Source organism: Syngnathoides biaculeatus, chromosome 11 (assembly GCF_019802595.1).
Source record: "Syngnathoides biaculeatus isolate LvHL_M chromosome 11, ASM1980259v1, whole genome shotgun sequence".
NCBI classification, from domain to species: Eukaryota; Metazoa; Chordata; class Actinopteri; order Syngnathiformes; family Syngnathidae; genus Syngnathoides; species Syngnathoides biaculeatus.
In genome coordinates, this window is record NC_084650.1 from 2,577,556 (window position 1) to 2,602,197 (window position 24,642).

The 24,642-nt window shown below is 41.4% G+C and overlaps 3 protein-coding genes across 8 annotated transcripts in view; 2 read left to right on the forward strand and 1 right to left on the reverse strand.

Annotated features, from left to right (window-relative positions):
• The window catches only part of pola2 (polymerase (DNA directed), alpha 2), a 23,043-nt gene extending 18,954 nt beyond the window's left edge, over positions 1 to 4,089 (forward strand). Inside the window, exons 14-18 of the mRNA XM_061835628.1 lie at positions 2,370 to 2,472; positions 2,546 to 2,652; positions 3,449 to 3,505; positions 3,575 to 3,701; positions 3,778 to 4,089. Of these exons, the coding sequence (XP_061691612.1) occupies positions 2,370 to 2,472; positions 2,546 to 2,652; positions 3,449 to 3,505; positions 3,575 to 3,701; positions 3,778 to 3,930 (547 nt within the window). The 3' untranslated portion in view covers positions 3,931 to 4,089. The remainder of the gene's footprint in view (positions 1 to 2,369; positions 2,473 to 2,545; positions 2,653 to 3,448; positions 3,506 to 3,574; positions 3,702 to 3,777) is intronic.
• Positions 3,003 to 16,453, reverse strand: LOC133509007 (high mobility group nucleosome-binding domain-containing protein 5-like). Of its 6 annotated transcripts, none has more exons than XM_061835625.1 (10): positions 15,461 to 15,695; positions 15,073 to 15,226; positions 14,906 to 14,989; positions 13,130 to 13,217; positions 12,704 to 13,045; positions 12,503 to 12,629; positions 8,134 to 8,808; positions 7,921 to 8,065; positions 7,800 to 7,848; positions 3,003 to 3,087 (listed from the first exon to the last, which is right to left on the reverse strand). In XM_061835625.1, exons 1-10 carry the CDS (start codon positions 15,559 to 15,561, stop codon positions 3,074 to 3,076), a joined length of 1,779 nt encoding a protein of 592 aa, XP_061691609.1. In that variant the 5' UTR covers positions 15,562 to 15,695; the 3' UTR covers positions 3,003 to 3,073. The 6 variants fall into 6 exon arrangements, with proteins under 6 accessions (XP_061691609.1, XP_061691611.1, XP_061691607.1 ...); XM_061835627.1 differs by lacking the exons at positions 3,003 to 3,087; positions 15,461 to 15,695 and adding exons at positions 6,551 to 7,732; positions 16,327 to 16,453; XM_061835623.1 differs by lacking the exon at positions 3,003 to 3,087 and adding an exon at positions 6,551 to 7,732 and having other exon boundaries at positions 7,921 to 8,059.
• zdhhc24 (zinc finger DHHC-type containing 24) overlaps positions 16,426 to 24,642 on the forward strand; it is a 12,956-nt gene continuing 4,739 nt past the window's right edge. Inside the window, exons 1-2 of the mRNA XM_061835637.1 lie at positions 16,426 to 16,730; positions 17,257 to 17,534. Coding sequence (XP_061691621.1) covers positions 16,426 to 16,730; positions 17,257 to 17,534 — 583 coding nt within the window. The remainder of the gene's footprint in view (positions 16,731 to 17,256; positions 17,535 to 24,642) is intronic.

The window sequence follows — 24,642 nt, forward strand, 5'->3', positions numbered from 1 at the left end:
GGAGGGCACATATGTAGACACTGTCACTGAGTAGGAACTGATCCCGCGCTGCCTCCACCAAAGTCAGGCGAGTGTACCACTAAACCAGTGGTTTTCAAACTGTAGGGCGCACACCCTTGGAGGAGCGTGACTAAATGACAAAGTACAGTAAGTGTTCAAAATAATAGCAGTCCAGTGTTACTCACCAGAATAATCCATGTTTTCAGTATATTTTTATCGCTACATGACAAACAAGTTACGAGTTGGTGCAGTAGATTCTTAGAAAACCAACACGACTCAGCATTCATGATATACACACACTTAAGGCCGTGCAATTGGGCAATTTGTTGAAAAGGGTGTGGTTAAAAAAATTGCATTGTGACATTCAGTCAGTGAGGTCATCAATTTTGTGAAAAACAGATAAACATTCTAAAATAGATATTGTAATGAGAAATACATATAACATTATTCACTTCAATGTCTATACGAAAAAATAAATGTGAGCGGAGAGCGCGTCATCCATGCGCAAAGTTGCAGAAGTGTCATTCTCTGATATCCAAGTGGTCGCCATAATGGCTGCATCCTCTGTACGTGACGTCACCCGGACATTCGCCAATGAAAACGCGCTGTGCACCCTAACTATGGGCGACGAGCACGCCCCTTCTGACATGGAAGCTCTTTTCGAAAAGCCACGCAGTATGCGATGAACATCATCGTCAAGCCGGGGCTCTTTACTGCGTTGTCACCAAACGCGGCTGAGTGAGGCAGAGCCGAGCCGTGCTGCTTTAGGGGGTTGTTCATAGATGCCACAGTACGCGATGAACAACACCGTCAAGCCGGGGCGCTTTACTGCATTGTCGTCGCACGCGGCTGAGTGCTGCATTGTGGCAGCGTTCTTCTGAGCCGCCGCCGTCTGGGAGCCCGTGCGCGTCGCTGGCGAAGCGAGGCAGCAGCCTGACGCCGTCCGACGCGCACATTGACACATTTCGTACGCGGATCTTTTGTTACGTTATGAGAGACGGATTACGTGGTCCGCCCCAAACTATTATTTTTTTTAGTAGCTGTATACACACCTACTTGCCATTTGGAACCCACGAAGCTCTCGTCCTTTGCACCCGTGCAATCAATTTTTCACGACGAATCAGGTCTCTTGCAAACTTATGAAAGGTAAATCCATCCTCCCGAGTGTTCAAGCAATGTCCAGCAGTGCAGCGAGCCGGCATTTTGGCTAACACGAAGGAACAACAAGCTACCTTCCCGGAGGTAAAATTAATGGAAACAAACGAGTCCACTTGTGTGCAGGTCTGTTTTTTACGTCACTTCTTGCTTCTACTTGAAGACAAATCCCTCGAGAGGATTTTCATGGCGGGTGTTACAAAAAGCTGTATTCGTCAAAAACTTTTGTGGTGGAAAAAACGCATGGGTCCATGTCGGCTGCCGGTTTTTCGTTAATAACATACTAAAAATCATGCATTTCATGACAGTGGCACTTTAAGGATGACATGAACACCTGTTGACCATGCATTTCTCTTTGAAAGCCTGAGGAAAATGGGTCATTCAACACATTGTTCAGAAGAACGGCATACTTTATCAAAAGTTTGATTGAACAGGGGAAACCTTTTAAAGAGGTGTAAAAATAATAGGCTGTTTGGCTAAAATGATCTCTAATGCTTCAAAATGGAGAGCAAAACGCAATGGTTTATTAAAATAATCTGGTTAACATTCCCATCAGAACACTTTTATTCAGAACAAGTTTATTTTAGTTTTTGGAAACTTACGGTGAAAATGTCAACAAAATTATGCTCTATGATCACAAAAAATACATTGCTCACCTAACCAACCATCCATCCATTTTCCACCGCTGATCCAAGGTCGGGTCACAGGGGGGCTAACTTTAGCAGTGACTCTGGAAATATTTGGCCCCCTTTTCCTTGTAGAATTATTTTAATTCAAAGAGCATCAATGGTCTTTTTTTTTTAGGTAATGTCTCAGCATTTCAATCAGATTCAAGTCCGGATGTTAACTAGGCCACTGCAAAATCTTTTTTTAAGCCATTCAGAAGTTGCCTTGCTGGTGCGTTATGGACCGTTGTCCTGCTGTAGAACCCAAGTACATTCCTGAGGTCACAAAAACTGAACATTCTCTTTCAAGATTTTCTGGTAAAGAGAAGAATTCATGATTCCGTCAATCATCAAGTCGTCCATTTTCTGAAGGATCAAGCAGCAGTAGACCATCACAATCGTGTTGTACTGTTTGTATGATGTTTTTCTGAAATGTTACATTTGTGGCTCTTTCCAAAAAGTTCAACTTTGATCTTATCAGTACATAGAATATTCTCAAAGTCTTGGAAATCATTCAAATGTTTTGCAAAAGTTTTCTCTTTTCGGCAGTGTGGGGTCTCGCCTGGTGTTTGTTCCCTCCCAGAGAGACATCCACCATCATTACATCTACCCGCAGCCACCCTTCATCCTGCCGAGCCTCAGCAAGAACCCGGTCAAACACTTTTCTGTAAGAAATGTCAACTTTGTTGGACTGACAAACCTAAAATCATTTTTAATCCCCGCAGCGTGTGACCCTGGTTCCTGACCCCTGTACCCTGCTGATTGATGGTGTGACCTTTGGCTTGACCTCAACTGACATCCTGTTCCACTTGGGGGCGGAGGAGATCAGCTGGTGAGGAGGCAGTCATGTGGAAAATCAGTAATATTTTATAGCAGAAAGCACAAGGATTTTTCTTTCCTTTGTGCTTCAGACACTCATGCAAGTTAATTTAGATCCATGAAGTATTTAAAAAATTTATACTATTTAAAACATTGCATTTACTCGCCTATGTGTGCCGCTTTGGATACACTGGGTATGGAATGTATTCATATCCCCTTAAATGTTTCACTTTTATTTAGTACCTATTTGCTAAAATAAGGTTGTTTTTTCCCAATGTACACACAGTAACTCATATTAACAAAAAACAGAATTATTTAATTTTTTTCAGATTTATTAAAAAAAAAAAGAAATATCACACAGCCATAGGTATTCAGACCCTTTACCTCTGGTACTCTCCATTTCTTCTGACCATCCTTGTGCTGATGCTACACCATCATTGGAGTCCAGTTGTTTGATTATAAAGATCGGGCTTTATTAGTAAAGCTACACCCCTGTCAGGGTGCAGGAAGATATAGACTTAACTTCACATTCAGAAATGGCCAATAAAAACAGAAAAATATTGTACTATATTATTTTGTATTATTTTCCTTGACGATGCATTTGGGATCCGCCTTTGAAGTTGGTCATAGTGTAAAAATGAAGTGAAACAGACGGATTGTAGTCAATTCTTTTCCAGAATGAGAGCGCTTCAAGTGCTGGCACATACAATGTTTTCTTGCACCAAGCTTTTGGGGGTTTCAATTCCCTTTTAAAACGCTGGCCTACTGTGTAACCATTTGGTCTCAGTATATTGTCTTTTGTGTTGTAGTGGCACTGGAACGGACAAATTTTCTCGTGTTCTGAAGCACATATTGACCCAGAAAAGGTAAGATGACAGAAAAAAAATCCTCTGTTCCTTGCTATATTCCATCAGTGTTTACATTTTCCCTGTCAGTTTTTACCCACTGTATCCACCTGTTGAGGATGTGAACATGGACTATGAGAAGTTTCAGAGCTTTGGTCAGATGCCAGTCACACCTGACGTTCTCCTGATTCCATCTGAGCTGCGTTACTTTGTTAAGGTATAGAACAACCAAATCAGTTTATTTTTTTTTCCCTGTCTCTACTAACACACCCATGTAAACATCACCTACTCAGGATGTGATTGGCTGCATATGTGTCAATCCTGGACGAATGACAAAAGGCCAGGCGGGCGGGACGTATGGAAGGCTGCTGATTCAATGCACACCCTCATTAGATGACAAGAAAAGAGGCAGCCACTGTTTGGCTGCTCAGGTAGTGAAGATTTAACTGAAATAAGGACATATGGAGTTAACCGAGGACTGTTTAGAAGAAATCACTTCTAATGTCACCATCATTTTTATGCAGTCAATGTTATCTTTATACCTACCACAGTTTTGACACTGACATGTTGTCATACAGCAGCAATAAATCCCAACTTGTCACTTGTGTAACTTTTTTTTTGTAATGTCTATATTCAGTGTGATTATTAGGTTACACTTATGTCAATGATTATACTTCCCAAACAAATTACTACGTGTATTTTACACTTCATAATGCGCCACACATTTTAAATGGGAGACAGGTCTGGACTGCAGGGCGGCCAGTCGAGTACCTGCACTACTACTACAAAGCTACGCTGTTGTAACACGTGCAAAATCTGGTTTGGCCTTGTCTTGCTGAAATAAGCAGGGGTATACATGTAAAAGATGTTGCTTGGATGGCAGCATATGTTTCTCCAAAACCCGTATGTACTTTTAAGCATTAATGGTGCCTTCACAAATGGAGAAGTTACCCATGCCATTGGCACTAACACACTGCCATACCATCACAGATGCTGGCTTTTGAACTTTGCCTCCATAAGTGTCCGGATGGTTCTTTCCCTCTTTCGCCCGGAGGACACGACATCCACAATTTCCGAAAACAATTTGAAATGTGGACTCGGACCACAGAACACTTTTCCACTCTGCATCAGTACATCTTAGATGTCTGGCCCCGAGAAGCCAGAGAGGTTTCTGGGTGTTTTTGATAAAAGGGTTTTGCTTTGCATATACTGTAGGAGTTTTAAATTGCACTTACAGACTGACTTTTTTTTTTAAGTGTTCCTGAGCCCATGTGGTTATTTCCTTTACATATTGTCAGTTTTGGATCCAGTGCCACTTGAGGGTTCAACGGTCACGAGCATTCCCTGTTAGATTTTGGCCTTCCCGCTTACATGCAGTGATTTCTACAGATTGTTTGATTTCACGGACTGTATATGATGAAACGGTGGCGCAGCTGTAAAGCGTTGGGCTCACAATTCTGAGAACTCTGGTTCGATCTCGGCCCTACCTATATGGAGTTTCCATCTTCTCCCCATGCCTGCGTCAGTTTTCTCCAGGCACTTTGATTTCATCCGAAAACATTTAACATTAATTGGATACTTTAAATTGCCCCTAGGTGTGATTGTTGTCTGTCTCAATGTGACCTGCAATTGGTTGGCAACCAGTTCAGGGTGTACCCTTTCTCTTGCTCGTTCACAGCTGGAATAGGCTCCAGCACAAGTGGCTCAGAAAATTAATTGATGGATATATGATGAAATCCTAAATTTACTCACAATTGTACATTGAAGAACATTGTCCTGAAACAGTTCAACCATTTGTCAAGCATTTGTTTACAAAGAGGTGACCCTTGCCCCATCTTTGCTTGTGAATGACTGAGCAATTCGAGTAAGCTCATCTTTATACCCAATCAGGACAACCACTTGTTCCCAATGAGCCTGTTCACCCTTGGGATTTTCCAAACAGCTCTTTGATGAGTATTCCTCAACTTTCTCGAGTTTTTTTTTTTTTTGTGATGAAAGTCCTCCGGATTTCCGGATTTTTACATTTTCATGAAAATTGCCCCAGAAAATTGAGGAAAAATTGCCTAAAATTAATCCGGATATTAGTTGACAACATTGGACGAACATGCGTTTGAGTTAGTTGTTTTGCTCTCATGAGCGTAGCCACATTGAGGCACTAACACTAGTAAGAGTAACGCCCCTCCCCTCGCATTCTTTCAAGACGTCGCTTATTTTGTGTGGTCTTGACATTAATTTACGTGTTTATTTCATAAATGTTGTTAATTAAACAAGCCTGCTCCAAAACAACCGGTATCCACCCGGAAACAGGAAATGCAAGTTAATCATACTGAGCATGTACGAAAGCGCATGTTCAGAACTGCTTCACTTAATGCAAGCGCATTTACGTCGAAACTCATCAACATCATGAGCCATGTCAAAGGAAATTCAGTTACACCAGGGGTTCTAATTGCGTCGATCGTGAGGCAGTGTGATGTCGTGCCCCCCCCCCCAAAGAAAAGACACGTTACTAATATCAGTTGAAATTGGAAATTATTATTTCTGAGTTTGAAATTTTAGATATTTGCTTATTTTATTTTTAATTTACAGTTGTTATATTAATCCAGTAAGTTATTTTAAGGCCATCCCTAATCACACGTGAACTGAACTGATTATACTATTAGTATTAGATCTAATCGATCTATATCTAAGATAGTGAGCAATGTGGTCGAGGGTATCAGTACAACGCGATGTAAGAAGTTTGAGACTTAAACGTTAATAGTAATTAATACAGATCAACTTCTTTCATATGTTTTGCTGTACGTGTATAAATTCTAGGATATATTTTTGTGTATATTCTATATCTATACTATAATATGTATAATGTGGGGAAAAGGACAATATTAGATGTCTTACTGAATAGTTCACTTAATTCATTTGTCTTGAGAAAAGATGGCATATTTTAATGACGAATGTGATTTTGTGCTATCCAATGATAGGGGGAAGGGGGGGGAAAATATCTGGGTTTGGCCCTTGAGGAACTTCTGCCCAATTTTTTTTTTTTTTTTTTTTTTTTTTTTTTGGGTCAGGACTTTGAAATTTTAGTTTCAATTTTTGTTTGAATTTTGTTAACAGATATCACCAGAATGCACTACAGCCATCAATTTTTTTCAAAAATTTCACGGGGGCGGATGTCCCCGGATCCCCTAGTACTCACATTTGTATTTTCAGGCATTTTCACGAAAGTCCACTTTCATCTCTATTTTTAAACCTGTCCCAGCCTTTTTGGAACGTGTTGCAGCCCCAAAAACTCAAGAGTTAATGACTATTTGCTGAAAACAAACTTTCAGTTTGAAAATTAAATATCCCATCTTTGTAGTGTGTTCAATTAAATATAGTTGGAACGTGATGTGGAAATGAAATGGTAGTTCTCAAAGGAACCAAAGCCCTTTTCCCCCGGTTACTCAGCTTGGTCGAATTGCCAAATATAGGAAGGGTCCCAGTGGTTCCAAACGTGTTTTATTTTTGAATAATCAAGACCACAGTGTTCTTCAAGACTTTCAATGGTGCTGAAATTTGTTTGTATCCTTCCCCAGATTTGTGCCTTAACACAATACGATCTGGGAGGTCTGCAGACACTTCCTTAAACTTAATTGGTTTCTGCTCTCTGTGCTGCCAACTGAGACCTTTTTATATGCAGTTGTGTGCCATTCCAAATACTGCAATGTGTCATAGTATAGGGTGTGAATACTTCGGTACATATTGTTTGAATGTTTACGTTTTTTTATAAATGTACACAAATATCTGAAAAGGTTTTTACCTTGTCATTGTGCGATATTTTATAGTTTTCTTAAACTCTCACATAGCAAAATGTGGAAAACAAAGGAAAAGGAATGTGAATATTTTCGTGTAGCACTATAAACTACCGAAAACATAGGCAAAGTAGCTAATGTTGCAATATCCACACGCTTGTCCAATCAGCATGTTATTTCAAAGTACAGGAAATTCAAGTTTCTATTCTCACAGATTGAAATCTCTTTAAAATTCCCACTGGACAACTTCAGAATTTCAATGCAAACAAACAAAAAAAAAATGACTGATGCCATTTCCTTCCACAGGAACAAAAGGGGATTCCCATACTTAAGTACCTGTACTCCTTGTAGTAGTATGAGGTAGTTAGGTTTATAATAAATAGTAGTCAGTCATAAAAATTGTCAGACTCATCTGAGTCGCATTGCTGGTCAACTTGGAAAATTCCCACGTTGCAAACCACTGGAAAATAAAACCTGAATGACCATCTACAAAAAAAAAGTTAGCATTTTTTGTTCCATCTTTATACCTGTGGTAGTGGTGCCTTTGGGTTCCTTGACTGCTTCATGTTCGTTTCTCTAAAATAAAAAATAGGTACGTCTATTTAACAAAGAATGCATTTTCATCTACATCTCTTCTACTTGACTTACTCTTATGGTCGTCTGAGGTTGAGGTGCAAGGAGATCCTCAATGTCATCATCGCCGAGTTCACTTGAGTCCTCAGAAGTTCCGATTCTGCTTACCACCTTGCCGTCATTGTCAGAACCCTTTTGTGGCGTAAAGTGCACCCTGGGTCTGAAAGCATCGTCTGTTTTGTTAAGTTCCATTATGGATGGAGAAGCCAATTGAATTCAGCCTCTTACTTTCTCTGCTGGGGTGAAATGATGTCATCTGCATCTTCCTCTTCTGCCTCACCACTTTCCACTTCCGCACGTAACTCATGTTCTGCATTTTCCTCTTCTGCTTCACTGTTTTGCTCTTCTGCATCCAACTCATCTCCCTCCTCATAATCCCCCTCGTCCTCGTCTTCATGTTCATCCTGGGACAAACCCAAATCCTGTTTCTTATTCTCACTGCTCAGCTTGTCTGAGATGTTGTCACATCCTTGGTCTTTATCTGGTTTGTTGTCCCTCGCATCCTCTGATGATATTGCTTCATCTTCACTGTCCTCCTCCATGTTGCTCTCTTCTTCACTTCCAACACTTTTGCTCTCTGCCTCTTCCACTTCATTATCTTTCCCTTTCACAGCTATGTCACTTCCACCACTTGACTCGTCTGACTGGGATGGTGAACTGTGCCCAATGCTGCTCTCTGATTGGTTCAAAGGACTCTGACTTGCCGTATCTTCACTATGGGATTCACTGAAAGAACGACTCCTTTGCCTTTCTTCGTCTGCAGTTTCATTCTTTGCCTTCAGCGGTAATCCAGGGACGAGTCTATCTATGTTCCTCCTCATGCTCCTGCTGGTGCTTCCTGTGTATGACGAGGCTTCGCTCTCAGATGTCTGTGCCACTGCAGCTGCGTAACTCTTTGATGATCTAATACAAAAAGGTGTAAAGGGGAAAATGTCATTAAAGCGCATTAGTCGTTTTCAAATAATACACCAAGTTCCACCTCCAAAATTATGGAACTCTTCTAGTATCACTATCATAACCACCATTAATACCCATTAATGTAGTAGTAGTAATAGGCCTAAGCATTCTTCAAACACAAGGCTAAAGGTTCAATACTAAAAAGTATTAGCTGAAATGTATAATTTATTATTGTAAGTCAGTGTAATATGCAGTTTGTAAATTAACACTGGGCTAAAACTGAGGAAAAGCAAAAACAATGGTTCATTTCAAATGTAATGCACTTGAAGGTAAAATCAAACTTGTACTTACATAACTGGGCCGCAGATAAACACGAACGCCCATGTAATTTGAATTGGAAATAAAATTTCATAAATCCAATCTTCTCAAACGTACTGGTGGAAACACTTTGCGTGCAAAACTACTCATAAAACTCTCCATGGCAATGCTGCTGTAAATTTCACTCACTAAAAATGTTTCTCGGCTTGTGTCAAGCCTGGTCGGTGTCACGCCCCAAAGAGGCATATACCCCACCGTGATCAGTAGGTTTGCCCGCTCCACATACAACACTCTCAAAGCACCATTCAGAAAAAAATGGAAAGTTTAAAGTTTTAAGGTGGGGTCCATCAGTTTGCTCTAACATGTTTGTATTGCATTATTTTAAATGTACAAAATTTCACATGTATTTTAAAGCCCAAATGTCATCCCTATACACATTCTAAAATAGATATTGAAATGAAAAATACATGTAACATTATTCACTTCAATGTCTATATGAAAAAATAAATATGAGCGGAGAGCGCGTAATCCATGCGCAAAGTTGCAGAAGTGTGATTCGACATCCAATGGTTGCAATATTGGCTGCATCTACTGCCTGTGACATCACCCTGGACATTCACTCTTGAAAACACGCTGTGGCCCCAACTATGGGAGACGAACACGCCCTTTCTGACACTGAAGTTCTTTTCGAAGAAGAGAGCATCTCACAACCGAGTGAAGTGACCAGGGCAATATTACCCTATTGTTTCGAGCCATATTCAGATGCTATGCAAATCACGGCCAAACCAGCTCCCCGTCCGATCCACCTCCACACAGTGTTGATGAGCCACCCCGGCCGAAGCCGTGATCGGCGGACACATCGACGCATTTAGCACCTCTGACTTACGTACGCAGATCTTTTGTCACGTTCTGAAAGGATTACGTCCTCCACCCCTAAGTATTGTTTGTTTGTTTTTTTTTTTAGTAGCTGTATACACACCTACTTGTCATTTGGAACCCACGAAGCCCTCGTCCTTTGCACCCGTGCAATGCATTTTTTCACAATGAACCGAGTCTCTTGGAACCTTATGAAGGGTAAATCCATCCTCCCGAGTGTTCGAGCAATATCCAGCAATGCAACGAGCCAGCATTTTGGCGAACACGAAAAGACAAAGAGCTACCTTCCCGCAGGTAAAACCAATAAAAACAAACGAGTCCGCGTGTGGGCGCTACTGCCCTGTACGTCACTTCCTGCTTCTTCTCGAAAAATCCCCCGAGAGGATTTTCATGGCGGGAGTTACAAAAAGCCGTAGACTTCAAAATCATGTTTTGTGGTGGGAAAAAAACACATTGGTCCATACCACCTGCTGTTTTTTTTCATTAATAACATACTAAAAATCATGCATTTCATGACTGTTCATGACCTTTAAATTCAGTGGTTCTTTTAGAATGAATTGATTTATCAAATGCCGGGATACAGTACTTTCTCCGGGCACTTTTTAAGTACAGTTTCCATTCCAAAATCCAAAGCAAAAGTCTACTTTTAAAAAGGTGATGGTCTGCACTGTCAGAGATTTCATTTAAAGGACAACACCACAATATTACACTATTGTTTTGAGCCAAAATGAAGACTATTTTACTTTTATTGCACTTTCATTATTTGCTTAAATATGACCTTATACATTTAATCAACAGATAAAATGTTGTCCAATTGCTAATCAGACAAGGATGTATTGTGGAGTCGGTGGTTGTCCTTGATCTTTGAACACAGAAAAGCGGCTGGCGGCATCCTCCTCTCCCAGGCGTTGCTATGGAGACGAACGACACCAGATAAGGAGCGGAAAGTTACCATCCCGGCCCAGGACCAGATTGCACTTTTACCATGGACCCATACATATAAAAACCTTGTGTTGCTGGGCAGCTTTTGTCTTCTTCTTTGGCTATCCTGCCAGAAGACACGTCTTGTGTGCGGCAGATACCTAGATAAGACCTGGACGTCTGTACTGCACCTTCCTTTGTAATAAATCCATTTCCTGTTAACTTTTTCTAATCATTGGTCATATCTTCCTCGACTCATGAACACGCGTAGGGTCCAAACTCGCAAATCCCTACAATATTCAGATGATATGCGATCACGGCCAAACAACATCCCCGTCCGATCTACTTCCGCGGCGGAGATGAGCCGTCGCGGGTCATCGCAGCCAGCCAGTGTGGCTTATGACGGAGCTGTGCTGTACTGCTTTAGGGTGGTGTTCGTAGACGCCGCAGTACGATGAACAACACAGTCAGCCGGGGCGCTTTACTGCACGCACGCGGCTGGGTTCTTCAGAGCCGCCTCCGTCCGCAAAGCCCGATGCGCAGCCTGCACTGAAGCTCTGCCCACCGAAGGCAGCGCCTCAGCCGGTGTGGCTGATTTTCGGCGCCGTGGTGCCATATAACGGAGCCGAGGCTGCTGCTTTTAGAGGGTTGTTCACAGCCACCGCAGTGCGCAATGAACACTATCGAGCCAGGGCGCATTACTGCACACACGAGGCTGAGTGCGACATTGTTGGCTGGGTTTTTCAGATTCGCCACCGTCCGACGCGCACATCGACACATTTCATAAGCGGATCTTTTGTTGCTGATTACGTGGTCCGCCCCAAACTATTATTTTTTTTAGTAGCTGTATACACACCTACCTGCCATTTGGAGCCCACGAAGCTCTCGTCCTTTGCACCAGTGTAATCAATTTTTCACAACGAACCAGGTCTCTTTCAAACTTATGAAGGGTAATTCCATTCTCCCGAGTGTTCAAGCAATGTCTAGCAATGCAACGAGCCAGCATTTTGGCTAACACGAAGGAACAACGAGCCACCTTCCTAGAGGTAAAACTAATGCTAACGCTGTCCTTTACGTCACTTCCTGCTTCTTCTCAAAAACAAATCCCTCGAGAGGATTTTCATGGCAGGAGTTACAAAAAGCTGTATACGCTAAAATGGTGTTTTGTGGTGAAAAAACGCATGGGCCCATATTGGCTGACGTTTTTTCATTAATAACATACAAAAAATCATCCATTTCATGACACTTGAACTTTAAGTTTACGTTGATGAGAGGGACAAAATGCTACAAATACCTCTCAGTATGATTCCGTGTGAGTCTACGCCACCCTAAAACTACAATGATAAACAAGTAATACCTCTGTAACATTGTCAATCAAGAGTGAGCATTGTTTTTCTTTTTTTACTCATTTTTGAAAGTGCTCTTATATGGGATCCCACTAGATTAAGGACCTGTAGGTGTGTGTGTGTTTGTGTGTTTTTTAACTCAAATTAGAGTAGATAGTGATCCATTACTTTAAGTGAGAGTAACATGAGTGAACATGTAAAATAAGTATAAGATTGTATAACTAATGAGAAGGTCTTACTCCCTTGAGCTGCTTCTGTCTCTGTCCGATGAGGTGTTTGTTTTCCTCCTCTTCTTCTTACTCTTCACCTGTCTGGACTCTGTGCTGCTGCTCTCTCCATTTTCAACACGGTAACTGGACAGGCGGACTATTCTTACAAAGAAAGGTGTATGAATTTCCAGACAGACACAGAGCAAAACCTTGTATATTTACTATTGGCACCTGGTTTATAATCCAGCTCCTGGGTTAAATGACTACTCTTTCTTCTTATTTCGGTGTCTTCCCCATCAGACACCGCAGATGACTGGGGGCTCTTGGCCTGACTGCGAGTCCCACTTGATGCGTTTTGACTGGGCTTGCATTGGAGGTGTGATGGAGTGGTAATGAGGTGCTGGAGCTGGAAACTCTGAGGACATGGAAGTAAAGTTGGAGGGAATACGGAAGCTGTGGCAGTCCGGTCTGAATAGGAATGAGAAGAAAGCCAGTCCATGTAGGGAGGACAAGAACCCCCATGGCAATTGTATGCTTGTGTAGCAGCATCTTTCTGTGTCTGTCCACTATAACCTGTGCAAAGATACCGTACATAATATCAATGACAGGGAAAATGATATACAATAACAATGAACCTACATTTTCTACAGCACTTACAATGTGAACGTAAAGGTTTTCCAAGAGAAGACGACGACGCTTTTTCTTCTTCTCTATTCAAACACATCTTTGAATAGTCTTCTATCCTCTGTTGGGAGAGCAGATTACATTAAAAACAGCAACTTCTGATGTTGTCTTGTTTGGCTTTTTCACATATTTAGAGGGAAATTCCATCCAGCCATCCATTTTCTATACTGCTTATCCTCACAAGGGTCGTGGGTGTGCTGGAGCCTATTCATCAAGCTCAGGGTTTCCATGGACCCCGCAAATACAGTGAAGAAAATAGGTATTTGAACACCCTACTATATTGCAAGTTTTCCCACTTAGAAATCATGGAGGGGTCTGAAATTTTCATCATAGGTGCATGTCCACTGTGAGAGAGATAATCTAAAAAGAAAAATCCAGAAATCACAATGTATGATTTTTTAACCTTTTATATGTGTGATACAGCTGCAAATAAGTATTTGAACACCTGCCTATCAGCTAGAATTCTGAGCCTCAAATACCAGTGAGTCCACCTTTAAAAGTCCACCTCCACTCCATGTATTATCCTGAATCAGATGCACCTGTGTGAGGTTGTTACCTGCATAAAGACACCTGTCCACCCCATACAATCAGTAAGACTCAAACTTGTAACATGGCCAAGACCAAAGAGCTGTCCAAAGACACCAGAGACAAAAATGTACAACTCCACACGGCTGGAAACGGCTACGGAGAAATTGCCAAGCAGCTTGGTGAAAAAACATCCACTGTGGGAGCCCCATGCAAGATAGATAGGTGAGAAATCAGCCCAGGACTACATGACAGTACTTGGTCAAAGACCTGAAAAGAGTTGGGGCCACTGTTTCTAAGGTGACTGTTGGTAATAAACTGAGACGTCATGGTTTGAAATTATCCATGGCACAGAAGGTTCGCCTGCTTAAACCAGCGCATGTTAAGGCCCGTCTTAAGTTTGCCGATCACCATTTGGATGATACAGAGGAGTCATGGGAGAAAGTTTTGTGATCAGATGAGACCAAAATGGAAATTTTTGTTCATAATTCCGTGAACCGTGTTTGGAGGAAGACGAATGATGAGTTCCATCCCAAGAACACCATCCCTACTGTGAAGCATGGGGGTGGTAGCATCATGGTTTGGGGGTGTTTTTCTGCACATGGGACAGGACGACTGCACTGTATTAAGAAGAGGATGACCGTGGCCATGTCTTGTGAGATTTTGGGGAACAACCCCTTTCCCTCAGTCAGAGCATTGAAGAAGGGTCATGGCTGGGTCTTTCAACATGACAATGACCTGAAGCACACAGCCAGGAAAATCAAGGAGTGGCTCCGTAAGAAGCATATCAAGGTTCTGGCATGGCCGAGCTAGTCTCCAGACTTAAACCCAATAGAATATCTTTGGAGGGTACTGAAACTCTGTCTGATCTAGAGAATATCTGTGTGGAGGAGTGGGCCAAAATGCCTCCTGCAGTGTGTGCAAACCTGGTGAACAACTACAGGAAACGTTTGACCTCTGTAATTGCAAACAAAGGCGACTGTACCAAATATTAACATTTTTTTTCTCAGCTGTTCAAATACTTATTTGCAGTTGTATCACACAAATAAATTAGTAAAAAAATCATACATTGTGATTTCTGGATTTTTCTTTTTAGAATATCTCTCTCACAGTGGACATGCACCTATGATGAAAATTACAGACCCCTCCATGATTTCTAAGAGGAAGAATACAAATACTTATTTTCTTCACTGTAATAAATTACACCCATGTTCCAGCTTTTACCTTCCTGTGATAAAGTTGTGCTTTCTCTTTGACTTGCTTCTGCCTGTAGGGATAGCTCCCTTCCAGAAACAGCTCATACTCCATCTACAGGGGTCATACAGCATCAAAAACAAGAACGAGCGAGACAAAGAGACCTCTTTGATGTTTTACATGACATGTCTCTTTACCCGAATCGTCTTCATGGCAGCGGTGGTGGCCATCATCTCTCTTAGTGTGTCTTGAGCCCTGTTAAACTGCTGCAGCAGCTGCTGGTTGTGATGTCGGGCAGCACTCTCTCTGTTCTTCAGCTCCTGCCAGCGTTGTTGCAGACCCATCATTCGACTACAGAGAACAACAAAATAATTTATTTTGCCCACATGTGTGTATCAATACAGAAAATTGAGTTCAGGTTCCTTCAACTTTTCGAAGCTCTTTGGGGAAAAACTCATATTGTAACACAGCTGGGAGACTGGATAGTAAAAACGTACTGCCATATGATGAAACAATATTAGAACTAATACTGTTAAAACATTTAAAAGGGGGGAAAAATCCACAACCCTCAATCAACCATCTTACCTTCTTTGGTGAATATTACCTCTGAGAGTTCTAAAAATGTTGTTTACATCTGTGCCATTCAGATGAACAAGTGACAGTAAATTCTCCTCGGATGAGGCCATGACCGCAGATTTGCCGTGGGTGCTCGGATTTAGAGAAGGGATGAAATCCTCTTTGAGTACAGTGCATTTGCATATACAGGCACGTGAGAGAGAGCGAGAGAGAGAGAGAGAGAGAGAGAGAGAGAGAGTCCCATTCTTTTAAATAATTTGTTGGGGGAGATTTAATTTAATCCACTATGACTAATGCTTTCTCTGTTGTGTTTGGGTTCTTTATTACACGCTGCATTGCAAAAAAAAAAAAAATACAATAATACTACTTTTAGGATACGCCGTTTGTATGAACTTCCGGGTTAAACGAAATGTATAAATACTGTGTTGTATCAAAAAAAGCAATGTGTGTAAAACTGAATCTAGTATTTAATGTCTTCCTTGTGATGCGAGGCTAGTTAATTTATTTAGAATGGGCAAGAAAAGTAATTATTTGTTTTGAAACGACATTGTGCTACCCATAACGAGCGTTATTCTTGGTTTCTATAGTTTTCCAACCTTTGCCTATCAAATGCATCAAACCATAGAAAGTCGTCTTTAGGAAGCAGTATTATATTGTTTTACACAACTGTCAAGACAAATATATATTTATATACTGCATAGAATGGAAGCGAAGCTATTCCGGATGTGACTTAATCTTAAGTGTCTCGGTCAAGCCAAGTCCAGCCGGTGTACGTTCATGTGCTTCAATCGTAACGTTAAATTAAATCGCTAGAAAGATACGTAACGTAGTCTAATATTTTTTCCCGGCACGCACATCTATGTTCGAAAGCTAACCGAGTGTCTTGTTCGCAAATGAAGATAGCAAACACGGTGTGTCCGTCCAATCAGTTCTTCCGCCCAGTTGTAGTCTGTTGACGGTCAGGACCAGCAGATATGACGAGCTACGCAGCCAACGTGTTTCGCAAGGTGGAGAGGACGTGCTACCATCTCCCTGTCATCTTCAACACCTTCCTGGTCTTCTCCATTACCGGGGAGGTGAGCTACCTGGTGCTGGTCGAGGCTCCGCTGGAGGCGGACCAGAAGAGGACGGAGTGGTCCTTGCAGTGGAAATCCGTCCACCTGCTGGTTCAGTACATCATGCTTTGCAACATTTGCTGGAACGCCGTACTATTTGTCCGCACCAGCCCCAGCATCAAGGGTGTGTTCCTTGGAGGGGATAGTGTGGGACAGGGATGGAGGTGAGCCGCTTTTCTCGTTGTTTTTATTTTTTTATTTTTCATTCATTTATGTCTCATGATTTAAGTCATCGGCACGGAGAGCAACTGGTATCACCTCTGCCTCACATTTCTGAGGACCTGGGTTCAAATCCCGGCCCCACCTGTTTGCAGTTTGCATATTCTTCCCTTGTCTGTGTGTTTTTTTTTCCCCCGGGTACTCGGATTCCCTCTCACTTTCCAAATACTGATGGGTTGATTGCAATGGTTGTTTGTTTGTATGTGCCCTGAGATTGGCTGCCGACCAGTTCAGGGTTAGGCTCCAGCACGCTCGAGACGCCAGTCAGAATAAAACAGGACGGAAAATGGATGGATTGATGCTTTAGGGCAACTTACCACAAGTGCAGCAGACTTGTGAGGTTGAGATCTTTTGCTGATTTGGTTTGATTTTGCCGCCACTGCTCCCAATTGTTCGAACCTTATGTCATCTGAGTTGTAATCAAAGACTTGCCATCTAACAGAAGCTCTGCCTTTTTTACATATTCCCCAGGTACTGTTATGCGTGTGAAACACACACTCCTCCACGCTGCTCGCATTGCTACGATTGCAACGTATGCGTGTTGCGACGGGACCACCACTGCGTGTTCTTTGGGCAGTGCGTGGGTTTCTGTAACTACCGTTACTTCCTCACCTGCTTGCTCTTCATGTGGTCGGGGCTACTTTACGCCACGCTGATGAACGCTGAGGTCTTCATCACCATATTGAAGGAAGGTGTGACATTGCACAGCGTCTTCCTGCTGATGATACCCTGGATCATGCTGGTTTCAGGTAATTAACTCATTCAATGTCAGCCTCCTTTTGTTTTGGCCCCATCGGTCAGTGGTTAGAGGATTGGTTTGGTAAACCAGGGGTCGTAAATTCGTATCTCAGTGGGGCCTCTACTCCCCAAGAAGGGTTGCGTCAAGAAGGGCATCCGGCATAAAAGGTGTGCCAAACAAATATGAGCATTCATCTGAGCTGTCACGCTGTGGCGACCCCTAACAGGATTTAATTTCTCCAAAATAACATAATAATAATAAATAACGCGCAATTTTTTCCCAAAATATTTTCAAAAAATTCATATAGCGCAATATATTTAGGTATGGATGAAAAAAAAATACAATCACATTGTATAGTCATATACAGATACATTGAGTGGTTAAAAAAGGTGTAGATATACATTTTGGTATGATATTCGATGTCTTATGTTACACATTTATATTTATCACGGTAATGTGCGCCCCCAACCTGATCTCTTTGTCCTCCTCAGGGAGCTTTGCATTTTACGATCTTGCCCATGAGTTTGTTTTAACTTAAACTAAAACAAAAACTGTCTACTACAACTACTAGTTGTGGAACCACTTTTAAAAAAAAATATGTCAACGCTGTTGCAAGCAACCTGGAAGCGGCGCAGCAGTCAAAACAATGAGAGCTCAATGGTTTCAGGTCGTTATCAAAACAGTGTGAGCTCCAACTATGTAGTAAGGGCGTAATGAAACAAAAACAAAACAAAAACAAAAACGGGAGACCGAACACAATTAAAATGCTCGCTTTTTTTAAACGTGCCCATTACTCTCGTTTCTACATAGTTTGAGCTCACGTTGTTTTGATAGCCACCTGACGCCATAGTGAAAGATCCTACAGATTGTAGTTGAATGGAGGGCGAGAAGGGTGCGCTGCTGAACCAAAACTCTTGGGATTCAAAACATATTTCCTCACAAACGCCATGGATAGCACAGAGGATGACATGCTGTGGGAGCAAGATGTTCATGATGCAATGTAGGAGGCACCGGAAGTTGACCAAGTCATCAATGATGAGTTCAACAGTGATGCACTAAAGGTGGCTACTATTGGATATTTTTCAGACTGGAGATGAGTCAGATGCTTCTTTGGAAGTCTTGGCTAAGGATGTGGAATGTAGAGGATAAACTGCACGATGCACAAATGTTTTATGCACAAATATTTAATGCAAACATTTTTTTAAGTTTAACAGTGTTAATAGTTATTTTTAAGACTGTAATATATGTTATCAGCAGTATTAATAAAATGTTATGCCATCATTGAGCATTTATTTTAGCTGGTTGAGGGATTCTGTTCTGACAATTACAAGGACCAGGACAAGCGTGTCCTGTGGCCTATCCCAAGTTATATATTACCGCTACATCAGCACATGCACAATGATTATTATTTATGATTGTTGTACAGACAGTTTTTGAAGAACAATACAAGTACAAACTTAACAAAATATAAATACAGATAATTCCTAATATTTTGAGTATATGGGTAGCAGCAAATTGGTGGTGCACATTGTACATTGGTAGAAAGGTTTTCCTAATTTTGTATTTATTTATTTATTTATTTTGGGGTCAACTTTGGGGGTGCTCATTATACGTCAGGGCGCATTATACTAGAGAAATTACGGTATTTAAGACTCTAATATGTGTTAGCAACAGTATTAATAAAATGTTACACCAACATTGAGCATTTATTTTAGTTTGTTGAGGGATTCTGTTCTGATAATTACAGGGACCAGGACAAGCGTCTCCTGTTGCCTGTCCCGAGATTATCTTACGGCTACATCAGCACATGCACAATGATTATTGTACAGACGTTTTTTTAAAAACAATACTTCTTCTTTTTCTTTCGACTTGTCCCGTTAGGGGTCGCCACAGTGTGTCATCTTTTTCCATCTAAGCCTATCTCGTGCATACTCCTTTCTAACACCCACTGTGCTCATATCCTCCCTCACAACATCCATCAACCTTTTCTTTGGTCTTCGTGTCGCTCTTTCGCCTGGCAGCTCCATCCTCAGCACCCTTCTACCAATATACACACTCGTGCATACTCCTTTCTAACACCCACTGTCCTCATGTCCTCCCTCACAACATCCATCAACCTTTTCTTTGGTCTTCCTCTCGCTCTTTTGCCTGGCAGCTCCATCCTCAGCACCCATCTACCGATATACTCACTCTCTCGCCTCTGAACATGTCCAAACCATCGAAGTCTGCTCTCTCTAACCTTGTCTCCAAAACATCCAACTTTGGCTGTACCTCTAATGAGCTCATTTCTAATCCTATCCAACCTGTTCACACCAAGCGAGAACATCGGCATCTTCATTTCTGCTACCTCAAGTTCTAACAAAATATAAATACAGATAATTCCCAATATTTTGAGCATATGGGTAGAAACAAATTGGTGGTGCACATTGTACATTGGTAGAAGGGTTTTCCTGAATTATTCCTTTTTTTTTTTTTTTTTTTTTTTTAGGTAAACTTTGGGGGTGCGCATTATACTCGACAAATGACGGTACTTAATGTCAAACTCTTTTCAGTTAAGGCAATCCCTTAGAATGCTAGCTATTTTAGAGCATTTTTAGAAATTTCTCATGACTCACAGAATATCATATTCCACGATTGTATCTACAGAAATTCTACCAAATGTAACAATAGCCTTTTTTCTTTTAGCAGGAAAAAGGTTAATTCTATATTTCCCCAGACACCCTCTTACACCTACAAAACATTGAACCAGTAAAATCCGAGCTGAAGTCATGTATATATCATATAATTGTTTTTTTTTCCCTGGTGCCACGGTGGAGTAGCTGTAAAGTGTTGGCCTCACAATTCTGAGGACGACGGTTCAAATCCCGGCCCCACCTATGTGGAGTTCGCATGTTTTCCCCGTGCATGCATTCATTGAAAACTAAATTGCCCCGAGGTGTGATTGTGACTGTCTGTCTCCATGTGCCCTGCAATTGGCTGGGAACCACTTCAGGGTGTACCCCGCCTCCTACCCAATGACAGATGGGATTGGCTCATGAATTTAGTGAGGATAATGGGCTCAGAAAATGGATGGATGTTACTGAATTGATTTCCAGCCATTGACTCGTTTCACCTCATTTCATGCTAAGAATTGAATCAGTAACCACAAATCGTGATATGAATCAAATCATTACTAAAGTGAATCATTACACTCTTAATAAATACTTGACAATGAATAAGTTAAGTATGGTGTACAGTAGTACCTTGACTTAAGAGTACCGAGAATTTTTTTTGTTAAAAAGTACACCTGTTTGACTTTTTTTATTTTTGTTTGAGATGTACTGCCTCTTAAGTGAAAAGAGCTCCGCAATTAAAGTACAGTAATGCCCTTATACCTGGGCAAGTAGAGCCATAATTCCTGAGGCACTTTCAGCTGTTTATTGAGCGGAAACATTCATTCATTTTCTGTATCACTTATCCTCACAAGAGTCGCGGGCATGCTGGAGCCTACCCTAGCTACAATGAAGAAAATAAGTATTTGAATGCCCTGCTATATTGCAGGTTCTCCCACTTAAAAATCATGGAGGGGTCTGAAATTTTCATCCAAGGTGCATGTCCACTGTGAGAGACATAATCTAAAAGGAAAAATCCAGGAATCACAATGTATGATTTTTTTTTTAACAATTAAAGATACAGCTGCAAATAAGTATTTGAACACCTGTCTATCAGCTAGAATTCTGACCCTCAAAGACCTGTTAGTCCGCCTTGAAAAGTCCACCACCACTCCATGTATTACTCTGCATCAGATGCACCTGTGTCAGGTTGTTAGCTGCATAAAGACACCTGTCCACCCCATACAATCAGTAAGACTTGGTGAAAAAACACCCACTGTTGGAGCAATCATCAGAAAATGGAACAAGCGAAACCTAACAGTCAATCTCAATTGGAGTGGAGCCCCATGCAAGATATCACCTCGTGGGCTCTCAATGATCCTTAGAAAGGTGAGGAATCAGCTCAGGACTACATGACGGGACTTCGTCAATGACCTGAAAAGAGCTGGGACCACCGTTTCCAAGATGACTGTTGGTAATACATTAAGACGTGATGGTTTGAAATCATTCATGGTACGGAAGGTTCCCCTGCTTAAACCAGCACGTGTCATGGCCAGTCTTCGGTCTGCCAATGACCATTTGGATGATACAGAGGAGTCATGGGAGAAAGTTTTGTGGTCAGATGAGACCAAAATGGAAATTTTTGGTCATAATTCAGTGAACCGTGTTTGGAGGAAGATGAATGATAAGTTCCATCCCAAAAACACCATCCTTACTGTGAAGCATGGGGGTGGTAGCATCATGCTTTGGGGTGTTTTTCTGCACATGGGAGAGGACAACTGCAGTGTATTAAAGAGAGGATGACCGCGGTCATGTATTGTGAGATTTTGGGAAACAAACTTTTTCCCTCAGTCAGAGCATTGACGATGGGTCGTAGCTGGGTCTTTCAACACGACAATGACCCGAAGCACGCAGGCAGGAAAACCAAGGAGTGGCTCCGTAAGAAGCATATCAAGGTTCTGGCGTGGCCTAGCTCGTCTCCAGACCTAAACCCAATAGAATATCTTTGGAGGGTACTCTGTGTTTCTCAGTGATAGGCCAGAAACCTTTCTGATCTAGAGAAGATCTATGTGGAGGAGTGGGCCAGAATGCCTCCTGCAGTGTGTGCAAACCTGGTGAACAACTACAGGAAATGTTTGACCTCTGTAATTGCAAACAAAGGCTACAGTACCAAATATTAACATTGTTTTTTTCAAGTGTTCAAATACTTATTTGCAGTTGTATCACACAAATAAATCGTTAAAAAAAATCATACATTGTGATTTCTGGATTTTATTTTTAGATTATTTCTCTCACAGTGGACATGCACCTACGATGAAAATTACAGACCCCTCCATGATTTCTCAGTGGGAGAACTTTCAATATAGCAGGGTGTTGAAATACTTATTTTCTTCACTTTATCTTCAGGCAAGAGGCAGGTTACACCTTGACCTTATCACCAATTGCAAGGCACATAGAAACAAACAACCTTACACAGTCACTTTCACACCTATGTGCCATTTAGACTCTTCAATCAACCACACATCTTTTTGGGATGTGGGAGAAAACCGGAGAAAACCCATGCTGAGGGGAACATGGAGACTCCACACAGATGGGTCAGGATTTGAACCCCAGTCTTCAGAACTGTGCGGTAGATATACTAACCTGCTGGCCAATGTGCTGCCGTGAATGGAAACAGTGACATACAAATAGCTGCTTGAGGACACAATTCATGCCCAGACATGCAAATGCAGCCTAACGTCACTCACTGGACCATTGCTCAAAAGGAAAGCAAAGCAAATGTATTTGTATAGCACGTTTCATCCACAAGGTAACTCAATGCACTTTACACGAATAAAAGCATTCAAATACGTAAATGAAAAAGTACAATTAAAGTAGCATTTACTGCAAAAAATATCCCTGAAAAGTGGTACTACTCTAATACACATGAGGAAAAAAAGAAGAGTTTTTAATCTGGATTTGAAAACACCCACACTTGGGGTTGACGTCACCTCTGTTGGCAATTTATTCCATTTTTTGCAGCATAATAGCTAAATACTGCTCCTTCATGTTTTTTTTTTGTACTCTGCGCTCCATTATTAGACCTGAGTCAGTCGATCTCAGGAGCTGTACTGGGTTTGTATTCCATTAGAATTTCTTTCACGTATTCAGGACCTAAACTATTTAGTGATTTATTGACCAGTAGCAGAACTTCAAAATCTATTTTAAAACCGACTGGAAGCAAGTGTAAAAACTTTAGGATTGGAGTTATATGCTCTGACCGCTTTGTTCTGGTCACACTCCCGAGCTGCAGCCTTCTGAACGAGCTGCAGCTGTTTAATGCTCTTTTTGGGGGTGTCCAGTCATTAGACAATTACACTAGTCAAGTCTATTTGAGATAAAATCATGGATGAGCTTCTCCTCGTCTGTTTGACACAGTTGTTTAGATGGTAAAAGGCAGTTTCTGTAATTGATTTGATATGATTGTTTGTCAGGTCGGAATCTATCAGAACACTGAGGTTTCAGACTTGGTCTTTGCTTTTTAAAAATAGTGACTCCAGGTATTTACGTACAGCAGTCTTTTTATCTTTATTACCAAAAGCAATTAGCTCAATTTTGTTATGGTTTAATTGAAGAAATTTTTGGATCATCCAGTCGCTTATCTGCTTTAGACAGTGGCACAACACCTCAATTGAACTGTAGACAGTGCTACATACAGTGCCTCGTGAAAGTATTCGGGGCCCCTTAAACTTTTCAACCTTTGGCCACATTTCAGGCTTCAAACATAAAGATATAATTTTTTTGTTTTTTTGTCAAGAATCAACAACTGGGACGCAATCATGAAGTGGAACAAAATTTATTGGATATTTTATACTTTTTTTTACAAATAAAAAACTGTAAAGTGGAGCGTGCAATATTATTCAGCCTCTTTGCTTTCAGTGCAGCAAACTCACTCCAGAGGTTCAGTGAGAATTTCTGAATGACCCAATGTTGACTGATGATGATAAATACAATCCACCTGTGTATAATCAAGTCTCCGTATAAATGCACCTGCTCTGTGATAGTCTCTGGGTTCTGTTTAAAGTGCAGAGAACATCGTGAAGACTTAGGAACACACCAGGCAGGTCTGAGATACTGTTGTGGAAAGGTTTAAAGCCAGATTTGGAAACAAAGGTTTCCCAAGCTTTAAACATCTCAAGGAGCACTGTGCAAGCAATCTTATTGAAATGAAAGGAGTATCAGACCAGTCCAAATCTACCAAGACCCGGCTGTCCCTCTAAACTTTCACCTCGAGCAAGGAAAAGACTGATCAGCGATGCAGCCAAGAGGCCTATGATCGCTCTGGATGAAAGATATCCATAAAAAGTGTCGTTTAAGATTTGCTGCAAGCCACCTGGGAGACACACCAAACGAAGAAGAAGGCGCTCTGGTCAGATGAAACCAAAGTCAAACTTTTTGGCCACAATGCAAAACAATATGTTTGGCGTAAAAGCAACAGAGCTCATCACCCTGAACACACCATCCCCACTGTCAAACATGGTGGTGGAA

Excerpts from the sequence above, each read along its gene's own strand:
- LOC133509007 (XM_061835622.1), bottom strand. The coding sequence starts at position 15,561 with ATGGCCTCATCCGAGGAGAATTTACTGTCACTTGTTCATCTGAATGGC. Across the intron at positions 15,227-15,460 it reads GGTAATATTCACCAAAGAAG|TCGAATGATGGGTCTGCAAC; the intron begins GTAAGATGGTTG and ends TGTTCTCTGTAG. Across the intron at positions 13,046-13,129 it reads AAAACCTTTACGTTCACATT|GTTATAGTGGACAGACACAG; the intron begins GTAAGTGCTGTA and ends ATCTTTGCACAG.